General features: G+C 45.3%; 1 protein-coding gene across 1 annotated transcript in view; it reads left to right on the top strand.

The window, feature by feature from the left end:
- Positions 1-19,389, top strand: part of Gabrr2 (gamma-aminobutyric acid type A receptor subunit rho2) — a 35,202-nt gene extending 15,813 nt beyond the window's left edge. Inside the window, exons 3-9 of the mRNA XM_038347887.1 lie at positions 534-601; positions 2,422-2,645; positions 3,571-3,653; positions 3,827-3,967; positions 7,716-7,868; positions 8,849-9,045; positions 19,078-19,389. Of these exons, the coding sequence (XP_038203815.1) occupies positions 534-601; positions 2,422-2,645; positions 3,571-3,653; positions 3,827-3,967; positions 7,716-7,868; positions 8,849-9,045; positions 19,078-19,389 (1,178 nt within the window). The remainder of the gene's footprint in view (positions 1-533; positions 602-2,421; positions 2,646-3,570; positions 3,654-3,826; positions 3,968-7,715; positions 7,869-8,848; positions 9,046-19,077) is intronic.
- Positions 19,390-20,674: the final 1,285 nt, after the last annotated feature.

The raw sequence follows: 20,674 nt of genomic DNA on the forward strand, positions 1-20,674 counted from the left end.
ACACAGTTTTAGAAATCTGGCCTTAGAGTCTTACCCCGTGCACGAGCACCTTCCACAGTGTTTTTTTGCACTGTGATCTAACTTGGTAGAGAACTCATCCCATACCAGACTGAAAGCTACCAGAGGGCCGGACTCCAGCTGTATGTTAGCTTTTCTGTAGGAAGGTGATTCACCCTTGGGTCAGTCAGCGACCACGATCTCCACTCAGGCACTGAGGTCATGCTATGGCTTCCAGCTCCGCTGCAGATACAGCCTAGGATAGAGGCATAGTCCAGTTTGTAACTTGCCCAGCAAGCACAGAGAACATTCCCTTCAGCTTGGGAACAGTGTGGGCTGGCGACCCAGTCTATGACCTCAGTGATAAAGCATAGGCACCTTATAGATCAGGGGTGAGCAGAAAGCACCCCATGTAGAATTCCGAGTCCAGCCTCACCCCCGAGGCCACCCTCACTCCACAGGGACGCTGCTAGGTTGTCCCTCCACCACAGACAGAGAGGACTGTGTCTTACTCGGCTGTCTCTGTTCTCCCGCAGGCCCGGCCATCCCTGTGGGTGTGGACGTGCAGGTGGAAAGCTTGGACAGCATCTCCGAGGTGGACATGGTAGGCACTGCCCTGGGCTGACATCATTGGTGAGGGATGGCGCTTCTGAGATGCCAAGAGCATGGGGGCCTCTGGGGTGCAGGTTGTGACTGGGAAAGCAGAAGGTGACTGGATTGGATCTTGGGGGTAGCTGACCCGGGTACAGTAACATCTTGAGTAGGGTTATTGTTTCCACTGGAAAAATTAGTTGGGGAATGAAGCCCACATCTGCCCTTTGAAGGTCTGCTGCAGGGGCCCAAGGAATCACACTTGGAGGAGTGCTGGAGATGGCTTTCTGATTGAAATCCTTCAATGCTCTGATTTTCCATTCTGGTGTGGGTACAGCTCGCAGCCTTCAGTGGCAGCCCCTCCCCTGCCTCTCTTGTGGAGGTTCCCTCACCTTGAAGGGGAGCTTGCCCCTCCACACTTTCAGTCCTCTTTATGTTCGCTCTTTTAGTTTGCAAACTTCTTACTCTGTCCTCCGTAGTAAATGTGCAGCTGTCTCGGAATTTATCGCTCCAGTTTTCCAGTGAGAACATATTTTTAATGGTTCTGGTAACTGCACCTAGGAGCTTGCGTGAGTTAGAGCAGTGCTCTACACGGGACTACATCCCCAGCCCGCATCTAGCAGGCATTTACTGAGTGCTTACCATGTGCCTTGGTAGACATTCAATTCACTGGTGTGGTAATTCAGTGTGTGAAGAGCACAGTTCTGCCTTCGAGGATCTCGCAGTCCAATGCTAGAAATCTTCGTAAGAGGGACACCTGACTGTCCAGGTTTCTGTCGCTGACCACTCGTCTGAAGCCTGTTGAGCAGTGTTAGAATGCCCGAAGCTGGCTACATCTCCCCAGCTGTCTCTGGGAAGAGACTTCTGCAGTCTTTGTGGAGACTTGACAGCTCTGTTTATAAACCTTGGCTCTTTCAGATTCTTTGTCACATAGTCTGTGCTGATCTAAATCATGTGATAGGGAACTTCCCACACCTTCAAGAGTTCCTAAAAGTCTAATCTTCCCTTTGTTCAGGGCATTGGTTTGAGACTTTGGAGGGGGGTTGCTGGGGAGGTGGCCTTGAAGGACTCTTCTGAAAAGGCTCCTCTGACCCATCCCTCTCACATCCCCTCCCTCCCTCTGGCCCCCTCCCCTTCTCCTTTTCCTTTTTCATTCTTAGTCTTGTCCAGGTTTCTAAGGGAAGCCTCCCCTTCCCTTTAAGGTCTGTCACATTTAGATCTCCATTTATTATACTGTTCCTAATTCTCCTCCTCCAACCCTGAGTCTTAGTCATTGCCTTGAGGCCCTTTTCTTCTAAGAAAATCCACTGACGGGAATTGTGACACCTTTCTTTCCAAACTGACTTCTGGTGCTCATCTTTTGTTCTAGTAAGAAGCCCTGTGCATGGGGACCTCGTGCAAAAGACAGGGTTTCACTGCACCCTGTTGGGCTGTGGCCAGGCTGTGTTTTTAGTTCCAAAAATGAGTCACTCTTCCCGGTTGCCACAGTGCCATCATGTTGACCATCGTGTTGGCCATTGTGTTCAGGGCTACAGAGCCATCACTCTGAATCTGGAAGCAGAATCTGCGGTATTCTGCAGTAGAGGATGATGGGTATTCTGCAATAGAGGATGATGGGTATTCTGCAGTAGAGGATGATGGGTATTCTATAGTAGAGGATGATGGGTATTCTGCAGTAGAGGATGATGGGTATTCTATAGTAGAGGATGATGGGTATTCTGCAGTAGAGGATGTTGGGTATTCTATAGTGGAGGATAATGGGTCAGTTGCAGGGAGGGATACTCTCTAAGCCTTTCTATCTAAAGAGCTTCTGGCTTCTTCCCTGGCTCCCAGGACTTCACAATGACGCTGTACCTGAGGCATTACTGGAAGGACGAGAGGCTGGCCTTCTCCAGCAGCAGCAACAAGAGCATGACCTTTGACGGCAGGCTTGTGAAGAAGATCTGGGTTCCTGATGTCTTCTTTGTTCACTCCAAGAGGTCCTTCACTCACGACACCACCACTGACAACATCATGCTGAGAGTATTCCCGGACGGCCATGTGCTCTACAGCATGAGGTAACCGTCCCGGGGCCATTATTCCTGTCCAGTCCAGGGTGTCTCATCGGCTCCTTTAGCCCTGGTGAGTTTGTCTCTGTAGTAGGGCCTGTGGGCTGGCACAAGCCTTCCGATGTCACTCAGTCTGATTCCACCCCTGCAGACGGCAACTTCTTCTTCTTTTTTAAAATATTTATTTATTTATTATGTATACAATATTCTGTATGTGTGTATGCCTGAAGGCCAGAAGAGGGCACCAGACCCCATTACAGATGGTTGTGAGCCACCATGTGGTTGCTGGGAATTGAACTCAGGACCTTTGGAAGAGCAGGCAATGCTCTTAACCTCTGAGCCATCTCTCCTGCCTGGCAACTTCTTCTTTGCTGGGGTCTTACACTTGAGCTGAAAGACTAGTTTGGTCAGACTTGATGGGAACAATGACCTTTTATCCCTTAGACTCTAGTTGATTACCAATAATAATTTAAAATGATCAACGGTGGCTGCTGTTTATTAAGTGCTATTGCAGATTGGCTTTGGTGCGAGCTTGGTGGTTCAAGGGTCCTTATTCCTGGCCTGCTCATATGAGTCTCCAGAACCAATGTTAGTACCAGATAGGCTCTTATCTTGGGTGGACAATGGTGCTGGCCTCGCTTTCCAGGCATCTCTGAGGGAGGCTGCCCTGCTGGCTGAGGTGGTGTAAGAGAAGGGCGCAAGCATGGGCAGTTAGCAGCCAGCACCCTACTCCAGCAGCTGGGGGACAGCAAGCCCAATAAAGGACCCCCACCAGGGTCTCAGAAGACAAAAGCTCTAGTTACGTTTTCATGGCTTAGATGCCTGATGCCTGGCACTGACCCTGCAAGGGCGGTGTTCCGGGTCTTCCTCAGCGTGGGCAGAGCGTGGGCTGATGGTCCACCCTCAAGCCAGCTCATGTCTCTGTGTCGTGCAGAATTACGGTCACCGCCATGTGCAACATGGACTTCAGTCATTTCCCCCTGGACTCCCAGACCTGCTCTTTGGAGCTCGAGAGCTGTAAGTGTCCACTGCGTTCTTGCCTTTGCCTTGTCCCCTCTCCCATCTCATGCCCCTGGAGGGCTGCCCCCTGCGGTAGCAGCTGTTCACCCTGGCACAGAGTGTCCTTGTTGCTTCCCTGCTTCCCGCAAGAGGGTAAGGGTGTCGACTTCACTTGTTTTCCTCTCCCCAAGATGCGTACACAGATGAGGATCTGATGCTGTACTGGAAGAATGGGGACGAGTCCCTGAAAACGGATGACAAGATCTCCTTGTCCCAGTTTCTGATTCAGAAATTTCACACAACTTCCAGACTGGCCTTCTACAGCAGCACTGGTAGGTAATTACCGTCACAGCAAGACTCAAATGTGGAAGAAGCACATTTGAATCCTACAGCCTTAATTAACCCTTCCCACATCCAGCAAATAGAATTTTGATTTGAGTATTCAAATAAAGCACAGTCCCAAATAGCACTTATTATTATTATTATTATTATTATTATTATTATTATTATTATTATTATTTTGGTTTTTCAAGACAGAATTTTATGGTGTAGCCCTGCCTGTCCTGGAGCTCACTCTGTAGACCAGGCTGGTCTGGAATTCACAGAGCTCCTCCTGCCTCTACCTCCTGAGCGCAGGGATGAAAGGCACCTGGCCTTCAAATATCACTTTTTAAGAGCAGGAAAGAGACAAAACCCTGCTATCTTCTGAGGTTCTACCCCCAGAGGTGACACGAGTCAGTAAATGCTCTCAAGACGTCTTACTGTAGCTGTGGCTGCGTAAGAGTGGGCTGTGTTTGGCAGGCTCTTCTGTGGCATTATTTGCTCTACGTCACAGCTGTGCAGGGAAAAGTATTTCTTATCGTATCTTAACTACACTTTGATTTTTCCTGCTGGCAGCTGAACCCAGGGCCTAGCACATGTTCAGTCCATGTGTTACCCATGACTCACACCACCGGCCCCAGGAGGGTCATCTTTCAGCACTTAGTTTAACCCCTTGGATCCTGGGCCATGTTTGAGAGTTTGAGCTCTCAAACATGCCCTTTGTCAGCTTCTGTCTGGCTCACCTCAAACTCCATGGTTAGATCTTTAGGACTGCCATAATGACTGGGTGTTTGAGACAACAGAGATTTATTCTGTCACAGTTCGTGAGGCCGGAGGTCTGAGGGCCATGGTCCCTCTGCAGGGTGGAGGGAAGATTCCAGCCTCTGCCGTTTACCAGCAACGCTTGGTGCCCTTAACCTGCGCTGTACCACTCCACCCTGCTTCCCTGCCATGTGATGTCTCCTTTTCTCTACTTCATGCCTTTTCAATGTGTCCATGCCCAACTTTCCCTCTTCTGTAGGGACACAAGCCACTGGGTCAGGGTCTATTATAACTCAGCATGACCTTATTTCGCCTTGATTAGATCTGCAAAGACCTTGTCTCTTAGTAAGGTCCCACTAAAGAAGTGGAAGTTAAGACTTCCATTTATCGTTACAAATGATTCCACAGCACTTCTGCAAGTGCAGGCTCCCAGTGGGACCCTTACTTCCTCATCACTATCCCAGAGCCCAGATGCCCAAGCCCCTCTATGGAAAGCTTTGTGTGTCTTCCTGATCTTGCGTGCTATCCTAGCCGGTCGCCTGCCCCGACTCACATGCTTCTCATAGAGCTGAACACTGGAAGAGCACAGGCCCACCGAGTGCTGTGCTGGTGTCAGGACAGCCACAGGCCTCTTCCAGTGTGTGCCCAAGGGGCTCATCCTCATCTCTTCCCTCTCATGCCGATAGACACACGACCTCCTTGTCTATTCATTATAGCTGTTGTCTTGTTTAATTTTAAAAAATGTTTATTTTATGTAGATGAGTGTTTTGCTTTCATGTATGTATATGTACCACGTGTGTGCCTGAGTTGTCAGAAGAAGGCATCAGGTCCCCCCAAAACTGGAGTTGCGATGGTTGTAACTCACCATATGGGTGCTGGGAACCAAACCCAGGTACTCTGGACAAGGACTCAGTGATCTTAACTACTGAGTCATCTCTCCAGCTCTCTTATCTATTCTTACCAAATCCAAATCATTGAACTCACTGCTAAGAATTTCACACATACCATCTATTACACGCCACTCTGTATAAATTTATTTCTGCCCTATAAACTAAGACTTAGATATTATTATTCTTTGGCTTCAGGTCAGGAAACTGAGACTTAGAGATTAAGTTATTGGTTCAAGTTTCGGAGCTGTGAGAGGCCGTGTTTGCGCCTGTTAGTGGCTTCTGTGCTGTAACAGTACATGTCTATTTTCTTTCCCATCCAAAGCCTTTCTAGAGTTCAGATTCAAAAGCATCTTCCATGCCCACCCTTCACTACATACTGTGCACATGCCACAGGAGTGGTGGTCTCACGCAGGACGTACACACAGTGCACATGTCCACATGCCACAGGAGTGGTGGTCTCACGCAGGAGTTACACACAGTGCACATGTCCACATGCCACAGGAGAGGCGGTCTCACGCAGGAGTTACACACAGTGCACATGTCCACACGCCATGGGAGTGGTGAGCTCACACAGGAGGTACACAGAGTGCATATGTCCACATGCCATGGGAGTGGTGAGCTCACACAGGAGTTACGCACAGTACACAGCTCTTTTCTCAGTCCCAGTGTTCCCAACGCAACTTCCTTGCTTTTCATGAGTAGAAGCAAGGATGATGGAATAGTCCTCACTAGTACAGAGGCGGCTGTCAGGAAGAGTCTGTGCAAACCCAATGAGCAGCGTGGTTTCCTTCATGGATGCCATGTGGAGTGGGGTGAGGTGGGGAGTGTCCCTCATCAATGGATTACACTACACGTAGGCGCTAAGGATGGGCATTACTAACAAATTCCTAAAGATCCCCTCGGGCCTACTATTGGAATACCTGTTCAATTAAAGAGTCACTGTAGGAGTGAAGCCCTGGCCGCCTCAGAGTTTCAGTTCCTAGTGCTCCAAGTAGTATTATTCTGGTTTCCCCAACCACAGTTCCCTAGCCGTCTTTGCCTTACCTAATACGCCACCTAGCAGTCAGCAACACAATGGCTCTCTTTAAGCAATTGTCCTTCTGTCCTTTATTTGACAAAGGGAATTTGCACACCTGTAATGGATGAACAGTTGGGGTCATTTGCCATGAATAGAAGATAATTTAATTAAGATATATTTATTTTATATAAATATGTTAATATATTTATATAATATAATATATTTATAAATGCATAAATATATTATTAGACATGTATATTATATATTAAATTATATTTTATAGAAGAGAAATTTAAGTAATGAGCACATGGGATGAAAAAAGAACCCCGCTTCCATACCCCCTACCCCACTCAAAGCATCTTGTCCTGCCATCGCTTGACAGGGCTGAGCTGAGATGCAGGAGCTGCGAGTGAACATACAGCTTTGGCTCAGGCTCACTGCCCTTGGCACCTTCGTGGGTCACAGTGGTTGTAGGTCACCGAGACCTCACACTTTCAAACTCTTTATACAGCTATTGATCGGGGATTCTCGGAGTGCACAGTGATTTAGTACCATAGCATCAGGTCCCCCCCCCCACCCCCCCGAATGGTAAAGGACCCCAGGAGGAGGATGGAGTGTCAGAAGTAGAAGCCATGCCAGACTTTCGAGTATTGAGAACAGCCTGCTTCTGTGCTGGTGTGATTGAGGGAGTGCCAGCCAGGACCAGGGTGAGCCGGTCTCTTCCGGCTCCTGACCCAGCAACACTGGCCTCAGAAGATAGACCCTCTCTACCTTCTTAAACTCCCGAGCAGAGACACAGCTGTAGTTTGCAAGTGATAAACTATGAAGTAAATCTGTGCATCCTTCTACCTTTTCCCCAAATTGCTGTGGAAGGCTAGGTCAGACTTCATAAGAGAGTGTACTAGGTGGTTATTGCAGAGGGAGCCAGCATGTTAGGAGGGAAGGCACTGTATCATGCCTACGGAACTTCCTTTCTGTGGTTGGTGGGCAGTGCCTGGAAAGAAGGGTTCCGGGGAAGAAAGGTTCCCGGTAAGAAGGGTTCCGGGGATGCTCTGGCGGGAACCTCACTCCTCCTTCCTGTGTCCCCAGGCTGGTATAACCGACTCTATATCAACTTCACTTTACACCGCCACATCTTCTTCTTCCTGCTCCAAACCTATTTCCCCGCCACCCTCATGGTCATGCTGTCCTGGGTGTCCTTCTGGATCGACCACAGAGCTGTGCCTGCCAGAGTCTCACTAGGTAAAAGTATTTGATAAGGCGTGGAAGGATGCTTTTGGTCTTTCTTTCAGCGATCACTAGGTAACAGTGAATTAAACTCCTGGGCTGGGCATGGTGGTTCAACGGCCTAATCCCAGCACTCAGGCTATAAATTTGAAGCCAACTTGGGCTACTTAGAGAGACCTTTAAAAAAAAAAAAGTAAAGTAAGTCTTTAGAATTCTTAGCTGATGGGCTTGTGAGTTGAGGGGGAATTTTCCTGCCTTTTGCCTCCTCTATCCACACTGTGAAAACCTGCGGAACTACCATTGCACCCCTCAGTCTGCATCAATTCAAGGTGGGGCCAATCTGTAATCCCAACCTTTCCATGCCGTTATGGGAACGAAGTACTAAAAAGTCAATGACCGATTCGGCAAATGCCAATAATTATTTTGTAAAGCCTAGCACCTTGTTGGCTTGGACAATCCAAGACTGGAAACAGGCGGTTCCCGGGGTGAGGGCTGTGTTCCTTCAGAGCTGGAGTTCTGGCTTCTGCCAGACCCTGAATTCCAGAGGGAAAATTTACAACCCAGCCTTGCAATTTGGGTAAAATCAGGGTGGACACTGACAAATGGGAGAACTTATCAGGCAAACCACAGCAGAGAAGAACGGAGCTTAATAAATGTGGCTTAGACAAGGGGAACTAACTAACTGTGCTTGTCCCTTCAGAGGTGTCTTTGAGTCAGTTTTGAATTCCACACCACAAGTGGTCACTCGTGAGGCATGACCTTGTCAGACACATCACAGAAACCCAGACTCCCCAGGTGACTGAAAGCAGGCAGCTACTTCTTGAGTCCGGGAAGGCCTGATTGTTTAGGAAGCAAGGCCTCACGCCTCTACCAGGCGGAAATATGTCCAGGCAACGTCTCACCTGATTTAAGAGACAGAGAATGTGAAATCGTGTCTGTGGGATGTGGGCACGGCTCTGGGGTGGGGCAGCAACTGAGCTAAGATGGTTTTACAGGCATCATGACGGTGCTGACCATGTCAACCATCATCACGGGCGTGAATGCCTCCATGCCCCGCGTGTCCTACATCCGGGCCGTGGACATCTACCTCTGGGTCAGCTTCGTGTTCGTGTTCCTCTCAGTGCTGGAGTACGCGGCTGTCAATTACCTGACCACAGTGCAGGAGCAGAAGGAACAGAAGTTTCGAGAGAAGGTGAGGAGACTTCAGTCCTTTTCTCTTGTAAGCTGGGCTAGTGTTTGGATGAGAATTCGTTCCTTGGTTGGGTGGGGACAGTTAGGAGGGTCCAGTGCCTGTGGAAAGAGGGACATTAATGCCAAAGTGTGAACAGTTCTTTTCTTGCCCTGTTGGGATGGGAATTGTGGGTAGGCTAGAAGCTCCTTAAGTGTGGTCTGTGGTACCATTTGCATCCCTCGGCATCGACAGTAAGTGTCAGCAGCAAGCATGCGGGAGCTGCAGCAGGCACCGCCATCCAGTGCTCCAACCCTAAGATCTGAAACTGTTTCTTTTTCATGCAGTATAGCTTGATAGTGGATTCCCCTTCCCCATTTCCTCCCAATCCCTCTCCCACCTCTCTACCAACTCAACTTTATATTCTTCCCCCCCCCCCCAATTCTCTCTTTCTTTCTTTCTTTTTTTTTTTTTTTTAAAAAAAACAAAGCCAGGCAGTGGTGGCACGCACTTTTAATTCCAGCACTTGGGAGGCAAAAGCAGGGAGATCTCTGAGTTCCAGGTCAGCCTGGTCTACAAAGTGAGTTCCAGGACTGCCAGGGATACCCATAGAAACCCTGTCTCAAACAAACTAACAAAAACCTGTTCAAAAAATAAGAAACACCCCTTCAAAATCCCCCACAAAATCTGAAACCACAATATACAGACAAAATACCAGTAAGGCAAAAGAACAAAATGACCAAACAGAGCAAAATGAAATAAGAAGTCTACAAAAATAAAATAGAGTGTGTTTTCTGTTGCTGCTGATCATAAGCGGCTAATAGATTTCTGAGACTCTGATGGTGGAAACTAATTTTTCCTTGCCAGTGGATATCAATTACAGATAGCTTCTTGGTTAGGGGTGGGAGCCCCTGTCCATTTCCCCCTTTCAGTGCAGGGATCCCAATCTGGCTTGAACTTTGCGCAAGCCTTGTGCATCCTGTCACAGTCTCTATGAGTCCTTTTCTGACTGGAAGACACCGGTCCCTTAGAGTCCTCCATTGCCTGTGGTTTTTACAATCTGTTGTCCTCTCTTCCACGTAGATCCCTGAGCCCTGGGGGAAAGGCTGATGAAGGCATCCCATTTAGGACTGAGTGTTTCAAATTCTCTTACTCTGTACATTGTCCAGTTGTGGGTCTCTGTGTTAATTACCATCTACTGCGAGGAAAAGATTCTCTGATGATGGCTGAGTGAGGCACTGATCTGTGGATATAGAAGATTGCCCTTAGGAGTCATTTTATTGCTATGTTCTTTAGCAGAATAATAGTATTTGGTTTTTACCTAGGCCCATGGCCTATCTAGTTTCAGGTACTTGGTCACTTTATCAATATGGGCATGGAGTGAGCCTTAAATTCATGCAATCAGAATGTCGGTGAGTACTTCTGTAACTATTGTACCACTATAGCGCCAGTATATCTTGTAGACAGGTCTCTCTTGTAGGTCACAGGGTTTATGGCTGGATTGAAGACTATCTTTCTTCTCTGGTAGCATGTGTAATACTTTTTAGTACCATGAATGCTAGTCAGTAGGGGTGCAACTTCTAGTTAGGCATCAACAAGACTCTTCCATGTTCAATGAGATATGTAAGTGTCGTCCTCAGCAATAGGGCCTTACCTTCTGGTTGCAGAGAGTCCAATAGCCTGTGATGTTTGGGGTTTCTAGGAGGCTCTTTGGCCAATGAGCCAATGATCCAACAATATGTAAACCATTCCTGGTACTTTTTAAAAAAAATTTTGTACCATAATATGTCTAGTTGGAGCACTGTCTTCCCTCATTATTTGGTGTCTTCATGTATATTTCTTTTATATATGTATTATTTTAGGAAACTTCTACAGTAGTAGTTTCCATATGATTTTCAAATGATTAGTGTTAGTTGCCCCTTCCTACATTCCTTCCTACATTTCTCCTTTCTCCTGTCAGCCTTCCTATTTAATCCTATTCCAATTTTCTCTTTGTCTCTCCATAAAAATGTATTCTATTTCCCCTTCCTTGGGAGACTCTCTCCTCCCCACTAGTCCCTTACCAAGTCCCCAACCTCTGTGGTTATCCAGACTGTGGCATGTTTATTGAAGGCTTAAAAGCTAACATGCACATATAAGACAAAACACACAATATTTGTCTTTTGGGGTCTGGGCTACGTTATTCAGGATGAATTATTTTTTTAACTCCATTTCCTTACAAATTTTGGGTTTTTTTTTTTTTTTTGGTTTTTTTTTTTCAAGACAGGGTTTCTCTGCAGCTTTAGAGCCTGTCCTGGAACTAGCTCTTGTAGACCAGGCTGGCCTCGAACTCAGAGATCCGCCTGCCTCTGCCTCCCGAGTGCTGGGATTAAAGGCGTGCGCCACCACCGCCCGGCTCCTTACAAATTTTGTAACTTCATTTCTCTTAACAACTGAATACTAGTCCACTGTGAAATGTACCACGACTTTCATTATCTCTTCGTCAGTTGAACGTCTAGACTGTTTCCGGTTTCTGGCTGTTATGAATAGAGCAGCAATGAGCGTGGATGATCAAGTGTCTCTGTAGTAGGATGTAGAGTATTTTGGATATATGTCCAAGAGTGGTGTGGCTGGATATTGATGTGGACATATTCTCCACTTCCTGATGAACCACTACGCAGATTTCTGTAGTGGCTGTGTAGGCTCACACTCCACCAGCAGTGGGTAACCTGTTCTCCATTCCTTACATCCTCACCAATGTGGATTGCCATTTTATTTATTTGTTTATTTATTTTCTCTTTACTATTTGCACATTGGTGTTTTGCATGAATGTATGTCTGTGAGAGGGTGCTGGATCCCCTGCTACTGGAAGCACAGACATCTGTTAGTTGCCATATGGGTGCTGGGCATCAAACTCGGGTCTTCTTGAAGAGCAGCCAGGGCTCTCAACCACGGAGCCATCCCTCTGGCTCCTGCCATTTGTTTAACTGATCTTAGCCAATCTGATTGAGGTAAGGTGAAATCTCAAAGTACTTTTAATTTGCATTTCGCTGATGACTAAGGATATTGAACATTTCTTTAAGTGTTTTACCTTTTGAGAACTTTCTGCTTAGTTCTGTACCTCACTTTTTAAATTGGGTTATTTGTTTTCTTGATGTTCAGGGCTTTTTAGTTTTTTTTCAAATATGTTTTAGATATTAATCTTTTATCAGATATATAATTGATAAAGATCATTTCCCAATCTGTAGCCTGATACTTTTTCCAAAATGATGGCGTCCTCTGCCATACAGAAGCTTTTCAGTTTCATGAGGTCCTATTTATTAATTGTTGTTCCTAGTGCCTGTGCAGTTGGTGCCCTGTTCAGAAAGTCCTTTTCCAGGCCAGTGAGTTCAGATCTGTTTCCTATTTTTCATCAGATTCAGAGTTTAGGTCTTATGTTGAGATCCAACTGGACTTGATAGGTATGGATCTATTTGCATTCCTCTACATGCGTCCATATTGTTTGACCAGCTCCATTTTTGCTGAAGATGCTGTCTTTTCTCCAGTGTGTACTTTTGACTTTATTAAAAATTAGATATCCACAAGTGTACAAATGTGTGTGTGTGTGTGTGTGTGTGTGTGTGTGTGTGTGTGTGAACTATAGCCCTATGGTGATGAACTCTGGGATGGTGGTACTACCAACAGTTCTTTTATTATTCAGGATTGTTTTAGCTGTCCTGTCTTGTTAGTCATTTGTTTCCATATGAAGCTGAAAATTGTTTTTTCGATACCTGTGAAGAACCATGTTGGAATTTTGATGGGGTTTGTGTGGCATCTGTAGATCTGTAGATTGCTGTTTGTAGAATGGCCATTTTCACTATATTAATCCTACCAATCCATGAGCACAGGAGAGCCTTCCACTTCCTGGTGTCTTCTTCAATATCTTGCAGCTTTTATTATACAAGTCTATCTATCTATCTATCTATCTATCTATCTATCTATCTATCTATCTATCTATCTATCTATCCATCCATCCATCCATCCATCCATCCATCCATCCATCTATCTATCTATCTATCTATCTATCTATCTATCTATCTATCTATCTATCATCTATTCCGAAAGGTACTATTTCCCTGATTTCTTTCTCCATCGATCATTTGCATATAGGAAGGCCATTGATTTTTGTGTATCACCTCTGTGTCCTGCTACTTTGCTGAAAATATTTATCAGCTGTATACATTTCCAGATGGGGTCTTTTATGTCTAAAATCATTTCATCTGCAAATAAGAATACTTTGATTTCTCCCACTCATGTGTTGATCTCCTCGATCTTCTTTAGTTGTCTTATTGTTCTAGCTAAGACTATGACTATTATATTGAATAGGTATGGAGAGAATGGACAGCCCTGTCTCGTTCTTGATTTCAGTGGAATTGTTTTTAGTTTCTCTCTGTCTAGGTTGATGTTAGCTGTGAGTTTGCTATAAATTACCTTTATTATGCTGAGGTATATCCCTTGTCTGTAATGTCACCAGGACTTCTATCAGGAAGGGATGCTGGATTTTGTCAAAGTTTTTTTTTTTTGTGATCACATGGTTTTGTCTTTCAGTCTGCTTATGTGGTGGATTACATTTATTGATTTCCATATGTTGAACCAGCCCTGTATCTCTGGGATAAAGCCAACTTGATCATGGTGGATAATCTTTCTGATGTGTTATTTTGCAAGTGTTTATTGAGAATTTTTGCATCTATGTTCATAAGGGAGGTAGTTTATAATTTCCTTCCTTCCTTCCTTCCTTCCTTCCTTCCTCCCTCCCTCCCTCCCTCCCTTCCCTCCCTCCCTCCTTCCTTTCTTCTTTCCTTCCCTCCCTCCGTCCCTCCCTCCCTCCCTCCCTCCCTCCCTTTCTGGTTGGGTTTTTGTGTCAAGGTAGTATAATAGTAGTCTCACAAAAAGAATTAGGAAATTGTTCTTCAGTTCCTATTTTGTGAAATAATTTTTTTTTGATTTTTTTTTTTTTCGAGACAGGGTTTCTCTGTGGCTTTAGAGCCTGTCCTGGAACTAGCTCTTGTAGACCAGGCTGGTCTCGAACTCACAGAGATCCGCCTGCCTCTGCCTCCCGAGTGCTGGGATTAAAGGCGTGCGCCACCATCGCCCGGCGTGAAATAATTTGAGAAGTATTAACATTAGTTTTTCTGTGAAAATCTGGTAGAATTCTACACTGAATCCATCTGGTCCTAGAGTTTTTTTGGTTAAGACACTTTTAATTACTGCTTCTACTTCACTAGGGATTATGGATCTATTTAAGTTTCTTATTTAATCTTGATTTAACTTTGTAGGCCTTATATATCAAGAAATTCATCCATTTATCTTAGGTTTTCCAGTTTGGAGGAGTACACATTTTTAAAGTATGTCATGATTCTCTGTATTTCTTCAGTATCTGGTGTAATGTCCCCCCTTTCACCTCTAATTTAATTTGGATCTTCTCCCTCTGTCTTTTAATTACTTAGCTAAATGTTTGTCAATCTTATTGCTTTTCTCCCATCCAAGTATTAACCATGTTCAAGCCTGCTTATCATCCAAGATAAGACATTATTGACTTTTTTCAAAGTACCAACTCTTTGATTTCATTGATTCTTTGGGCTATTTGTTTTTATTTTATTGTTTTAGACCCTGGTTTGATTATTTCTCACCGTCTCCTTCTTTGGAGTGGCATTTCTTATTGTTCTAAAGCTCTCAGGTGTGCTGTTAAGTTACTAGTATGAGAGCCCTTCAATTATTTTATGCAGGCAATTAGTGCTATGAGATTCTTCCTTAGAACTACCTTTATTGTGCCCCAGAAGTTTGGATGTATTGTGTATTCATTTTCATTTAATTCTAGGAGTTTTTAATTTTCTTCTTGATTTATGTCTTGACCCAGCTGTCATTCAGCAGTGAGTTATTCTATCTCCATGTTTGCATACTTTCTGTTGCTGTTGGCGGCCGGCTTTAGTCACAGTGATCAGATACAATGCAGGGTACTGTTTTCATTTTCTTGACTATGTTGAGACTTGTTTTGTGTTCTAAGTTTGTGGTCAATCTGGGAAAAGCTCCATGAGCTGCTGAGAAGAAAGTTTTTCTTTTGCGTTTTGGCAAAGTGTCCTGAAGATGTTAGGTCCCTTTGATGCATGACATTATTTAACTGACTTTTTTCAACAACATTTTTCTGTTTATATCTGGCTGGATAACCTACCTGCTCATTAGGGAGGGTGGGGTATTGGAGTTACCTACCCAATACTGTGTGAGGGTCAGTATGAGGTTTAAGCTGTAGCAGAGTTTCTTTTATGAACTCGGGTGCCCTGGTGTTTGGTGCCTAAATGGTTTAATTTGTAATATCCTTCTGGTGGATTTTTCCTTTGATGAGTATGTAGTGTTCTTCCCCATCTCTTCTGATTAGTTTTGGCTTGAAGTCTATTTTATCAGACTTTAAAATGGATACACCTGCCTGCTTGTTGGGTCCATTTGCTCAGAATTCCCTTTTCTATCCTTTTCACTGAGGTGATGTCTATCCTTCATGGTGAGTGTGATTCTTGGATGCACTGTGTCTGGGGATGGATGGACCCTGTTTGGGGGATTCAGAACAATAGTATTGAGAATTATCAGTGACCAGTGCTTATTGATTCCTGTTACTTTGTTGCTATGATGTGCCGCCCTCTTTGATTTATTGTTCTGGGGCTTTTTATTCCTTGTGTCTTCTTGGGTGCAGTTAACCTTTCAGATCTAGTGCATCTGTAGAGCTGGATTGGTAGATAGAAACGGCTTAAATTTGGTTTTGTCATGGAGTGTTTTTCTTTTTCTGTTTATTGTGATTGAAAGGTTTGCTGAGTATAGTAGTCTGAACTGGTGTCTGTGGACGCTCAGAGTTTGTAGAGTATCCGTGCAAGTATTTCTGGTTTTTGGAGTCTTTGTTGAGAAATCAGGTGTTGTTCTGATAGGCCTGTCTTTTTATGTTACTTGGTCTTTTAGCTTGGAGCTTGTAATATCCTTTCTTTATTCTGTATATTTAGTTTTTAAAATTATGTGCAGGTGAATTTCTTTTCTGGTCTTGACTATTTGGTGTTTTGTATACTTCTTGGATCATGGTAGGCACCTCCTTCTTTAGGTCGGGAGATGGTTTCTTCTATAATTTTGTTTAAAAATAGTTTCTGGGGCATTTTCCTGAGCTGCTTCTCCTTCCTCCATCCTAATAGTCCACAGGGTTGGTCTTCTCATGGTGTCCTTGATTTCATAGATGTTTTGTGTTTAGATAATTTTAGATTTAACATTTACTTTGAGCCATCCATTTCTTCTTCCCTCTCTCCAACAACTAAGATTCTCTTTTCCATTTCTTGTAATCTATTGGTGATGCTTACCTCTGAGGGTTTGTTTGAAATCCTGGATTTTTTTCTTTCCAGTTTTGATTTTGTTTAGTGATTCTATTTCTTATTAAATTCTATTTTCATCTCTTGAATTGCTGTCATTATTTCACTCGATTTGGTGACTTCATTAAGGAATTTATTTATATATTCTTTAAGGTCCTTGAACATATTCATAGTTGCTGTTTTCAAGACCTTGTCTCATGTTTTTTTGCTATTTTGCATTTCTCGGGGCTACTGTAAGAGAGTTATTGGCTTTTGGTGGAGGCATATTCTCTTGGCTATTCATGTGTGTGTTTCTGCTGGAGTCCAGGTGTCCGGAGTTAAGGTGTTTGAGGTGATTCTCAGTGTTGATAGCTGGTCTTGTCTTTGTGGGGTGTTCCTTTGGTTGCTGGCCCCAGAGGTCTGGCAGCTGACTGGAAATCTTTGGCTACCAGGACCTGCGATTCCTCCTCTCTGACTCTTTACAGCCATCGATCTGCTCTGGTTTCCATGCTCTGTCCTCTCTACTGTCACTGAGCCCTTGTTCCTGCCTTCTCCAGCTGTTCCGCTGCCTCAGGAGGCCACTGTGGCCCCTTTGCCTTGGCGGCTTATGTTTCCCACTGCAGTCTGCCAGCCTCATGGTTCCGCCTTCTCCAGCCGACGGACTTCTGCTTAGGGAGCCCCAGGCGCTGCCTGCTCCGCTGTTATTGCCACTCATTGGCCACCGCCTTTGTTTCCTGTCTCTGCTACTTCCGTTTTCATATTACCAGCTCAGATGGACCAACAGTTAGGTAACAAAAGACCACTCAATAGACGCTGGGAGTGGGCATTGATGTTACAACATTAGTGGAGGCTATATAGAAAGGCATCTCGCAGTTATCTCACCAAACTGAGCGGAGCGACCCAGTTTGACGGAGACGGGGTGCTCATGTAGTCCCAGCAGGCCCTGCTTGCAGATAAAGGCTGCATTTGTGCCACTCATGCATTAATCACGGAGGTCACTCTGCTAGGCCACCAGGGGAAGAACTACTCCCCAGGCCTAGTGAAAATAATTTCAAGGTTACTTAGATGTCACCCGTACTTGTGATAGAGACAATATCTTGAAATAGTCAAGGCTGTGGCTACACTTCAGGAGCCGGAGCAAGCAATTGCAACCACCATGCTGTTTCCTTAAGACAACCAGATAGAAGATTCATAACAGCTGGTGCTGGCTGGCATGCGGGAACTTGTCTGGCCATCAGACTGGCGATGCTTTTGCTTAAGGCAGCCAAGTTGTCAACTGAAAGTCTAGACGCTGCCAACTAGGGATTAAATTCCCATTCCCTACCCTTTATTATTCACAGAAAAATGGACATAGGGAAAAGAGCGTGACATTGCCACCAGAAGCCACCAGAAGCAGTCTCTAGCAGTTTTTAACACTTGCGCGGTTCCCTCCTCTTCCTCCAAAGGAAAAACATGCCCTAACTTTTGCTACACAGTGTGGAAAGCATGAAATGTTCAGACAAAGAATAAGAACAGGAAAATTGAGTTTAGATTCAACTCTCTCATCTGAATGACTCAAAGACAGCTACATCACTTAAAGACTACCTCAAGGAATACAGCTCACAAAAGTTGGGAGCCTATAGTGCCCTGCACAGCCTGCAGGCAGCTTAGCGGGTTGGAGAGTGCCCATTCCAGGTGGCCCAGTTAGTCTGAGCCTGTCTGGTTGTTTTTGTTTTGTTTTTATTGTTTCCAGACTCTTCCTTAGGTCTCTGCTTCTTTCCTGAGGCTGGGCTTGTCTCACAGTCTATTTTGCAGCTTGACTGTTATCACTCTTCACTGTTCATATTCTCTTGGGGGAGAAAGAGGGCCTGATGGATCTGGTCAGTTTCGGGATTCCTGGGGCTATTGTGAATTGTTTGCTTTCTATCTTAGTTAGGGTTTCTATTTCTGTGAAGAGGCACCATGACCAAAGCAACTCTTAAAAAGGAAAACATTTAATTGAGGCTAGCTTACAGTTCAGAGGGTTTTTGTTTGTTTGTTTGTTTTATTGTTTTATTTTTTGGGACAGGGTTTTCTCTGTGTAGCTTTGGAACTTGCCCTGGCACTCACTCTATAGCCCAGGCTGGCCTCAAATCAAACTCACAGCTATCCACCTGCCTCTGCCTCCTGAGTGCTGGGATCAAAGGTGTGCACCACCACCGCCTTACCTCAGTTCAGAGGTTTAATCCACTGTTGTCATGGTAGCATGCAGGCAGACATGGTGCTAGAGAAGGAGCTGAGAGTCCTGTATCTTGATCCGTAGACAGTAGAAGCAACTGTGTGCCACACTAGGCGTAGCTTGAGGATAGGAGACCTCAAAGCCCATCCCCACAGTGATACACCTCCTCCAACAAGGACACACCTACTCCAACAAAGCCACACTTCCTGATAGTACTGCTCCCTGTGGGTGCCATTTTCTTTCAAACCATCATAGTGTCTGTCTTAATGAGCTTCCCTGAAGGATGGAATGTTTCAGTTGTGAGGAAACTGCCACACAACAGCAGAACCACTTGGAAGTTTTAAGCCAGCTTAGAGTCGCTGTGTAATGCAGCCAATGTAAAGAATTGCTGGACTCCGTGCTCTCCAAGGTCCTTAGAACTTCACCTCTCTGGACGCCAGAGTGGCAATGGGTTGTCACTTTGTAACCAGGCCACTTTCTCCCCATCCTCAAGCTCTAACTGAGCCTTTTGCTTGCTGCCCATAGTTTCCATGCGTGTGTGGAATTCCTCACTCAAGAACCATGATGCTGGATGGAAGTTACAGTGAGTCTGAGGCCAACAGCCTGGCTGGCTACCCAAGAAGCCACATTCTGCCAGAAGAAGAAAGACAAGACAAAATCGTGGTCCATTTGGCCCTTAACAGTGAACTGGCGACCTCTAGAAAGAAAGGCCTTCTCAAAGGCCAAGTGGGGCTCTACATCTTCCAGAACACCCACGCCATTGACAAATACTCCAGGTTGATATTTCCAGCCTTCTATATATTTTTCAACCTAATTTATTGGTCAGTGTTTGCCTAGGGATTCCAAGGCTGTGTCTAGGACAGGGCATGGCCAAGCCTTGGTGGACACATGGACCTAACGACCACACTTCCTGCACCAGGCCAAGCAGCTGCTCCTGGCTTGGAGGAATCCGGGGACCTCCAGCTGCCCTCACCCCGTATCTGTGGGTCTTTTCCTCATTCATGCTATGTTCCACATCACACGCTTCCCCCTCTCAACAGCGCTATCCTTTGTTGTATGTGAGCTTGTTCACAAGAACTTCCCCCATGCCTACTTAATAAAAGACTCAAAGGCCTCCCGAATGCTCTGAGATGCTCGGTAAGTGAAGAAAGAAAATGAAGGACAAACTATGGGAGGGCATTCTGGGTAAGAAACTGGGTGCAAAAGTCTGTGAACTTATTCAGTTGGATTAAGTGCCTACATTGGAGGGAAAAGCTCTCAGAACGGAGACAGGAAGTGATTTGGCCTAAACAAAGCTGGCAACTGGCATGATTTTATAAATGCTAAAGGAAATTATTCATTTCCCTCTTCATCAGTCATTCGTTAACACCGAGCCCCCACCCTGTGCCCAGACGGTAGAGATGAATGAGTCGTCTTTTCCTTTGCTGAGCTTCTCTAAGTGATGCCCGTTCTACATACACAGTGTACTTCTGCATCCTGCTCCCTGCTCTGCCTCACTCACCCACAGACCCATTCTGCTTCCTGCTGTTTTTACTCTAGGTCTGTCTAGAAAGGCATTTCCAGGCTCTTGTGAGACTCTCATGAAGCCAGCTCAGTGCTGCCCCCTCGAGGCATCCATGTGGAATGAACCGAGGGCTGAGAATATACCAGGACTGAATTGAGAATTGGAGAAAGCGCAGTGTGGAGAGAGGGGGACCTGGGTCTGCAGTGGAAATCTATTCAGTTACTCCCACTTCCTGTTTCAAGTTCCTCCCCTTTTTCCTCGGCAAGATAGTGTCCTTAATCATCATCATCATCATCATCATCCCCCCTGTGCCCAAGTCAAGCCACCACCCTAGAGATCCCACCTACTCCAACCAGAAGGGTCCCACACTCTAGAGTGACTTCCCCCTCACTTCTAGGAGTGGTTGTTTCTTCTGCTGCCACTGAGTGAACATTAAGACAGTAATCTGGCTCGTTTAGCTGACACTAAATCGTGGGAGGAGATGGCCAGAAAATTTAAGGAAATCTCTACCAGAATTTTGGGTGGTACAAAGGCTATGATTTTGATAAGAGGCTTTTTAAGTTAAGGCATTTCAGGTCAAAAAGTTGTTTTTGAGGAGCAAAGGGTTATCCCCCTCCA

This window comes from Arvicola amphibius, chromosome 11 (assembly GCF_903992535.2).
Source record: "Arvicola amphibius chromosome 11, mArvAmp1.2, whole genome shotgun sequence".
NCBI lineage: Eukaryota > Metazoa > Chordata > Mammalia > Rodentia > Cricetidae > Arvicola > Arvicola amphibius.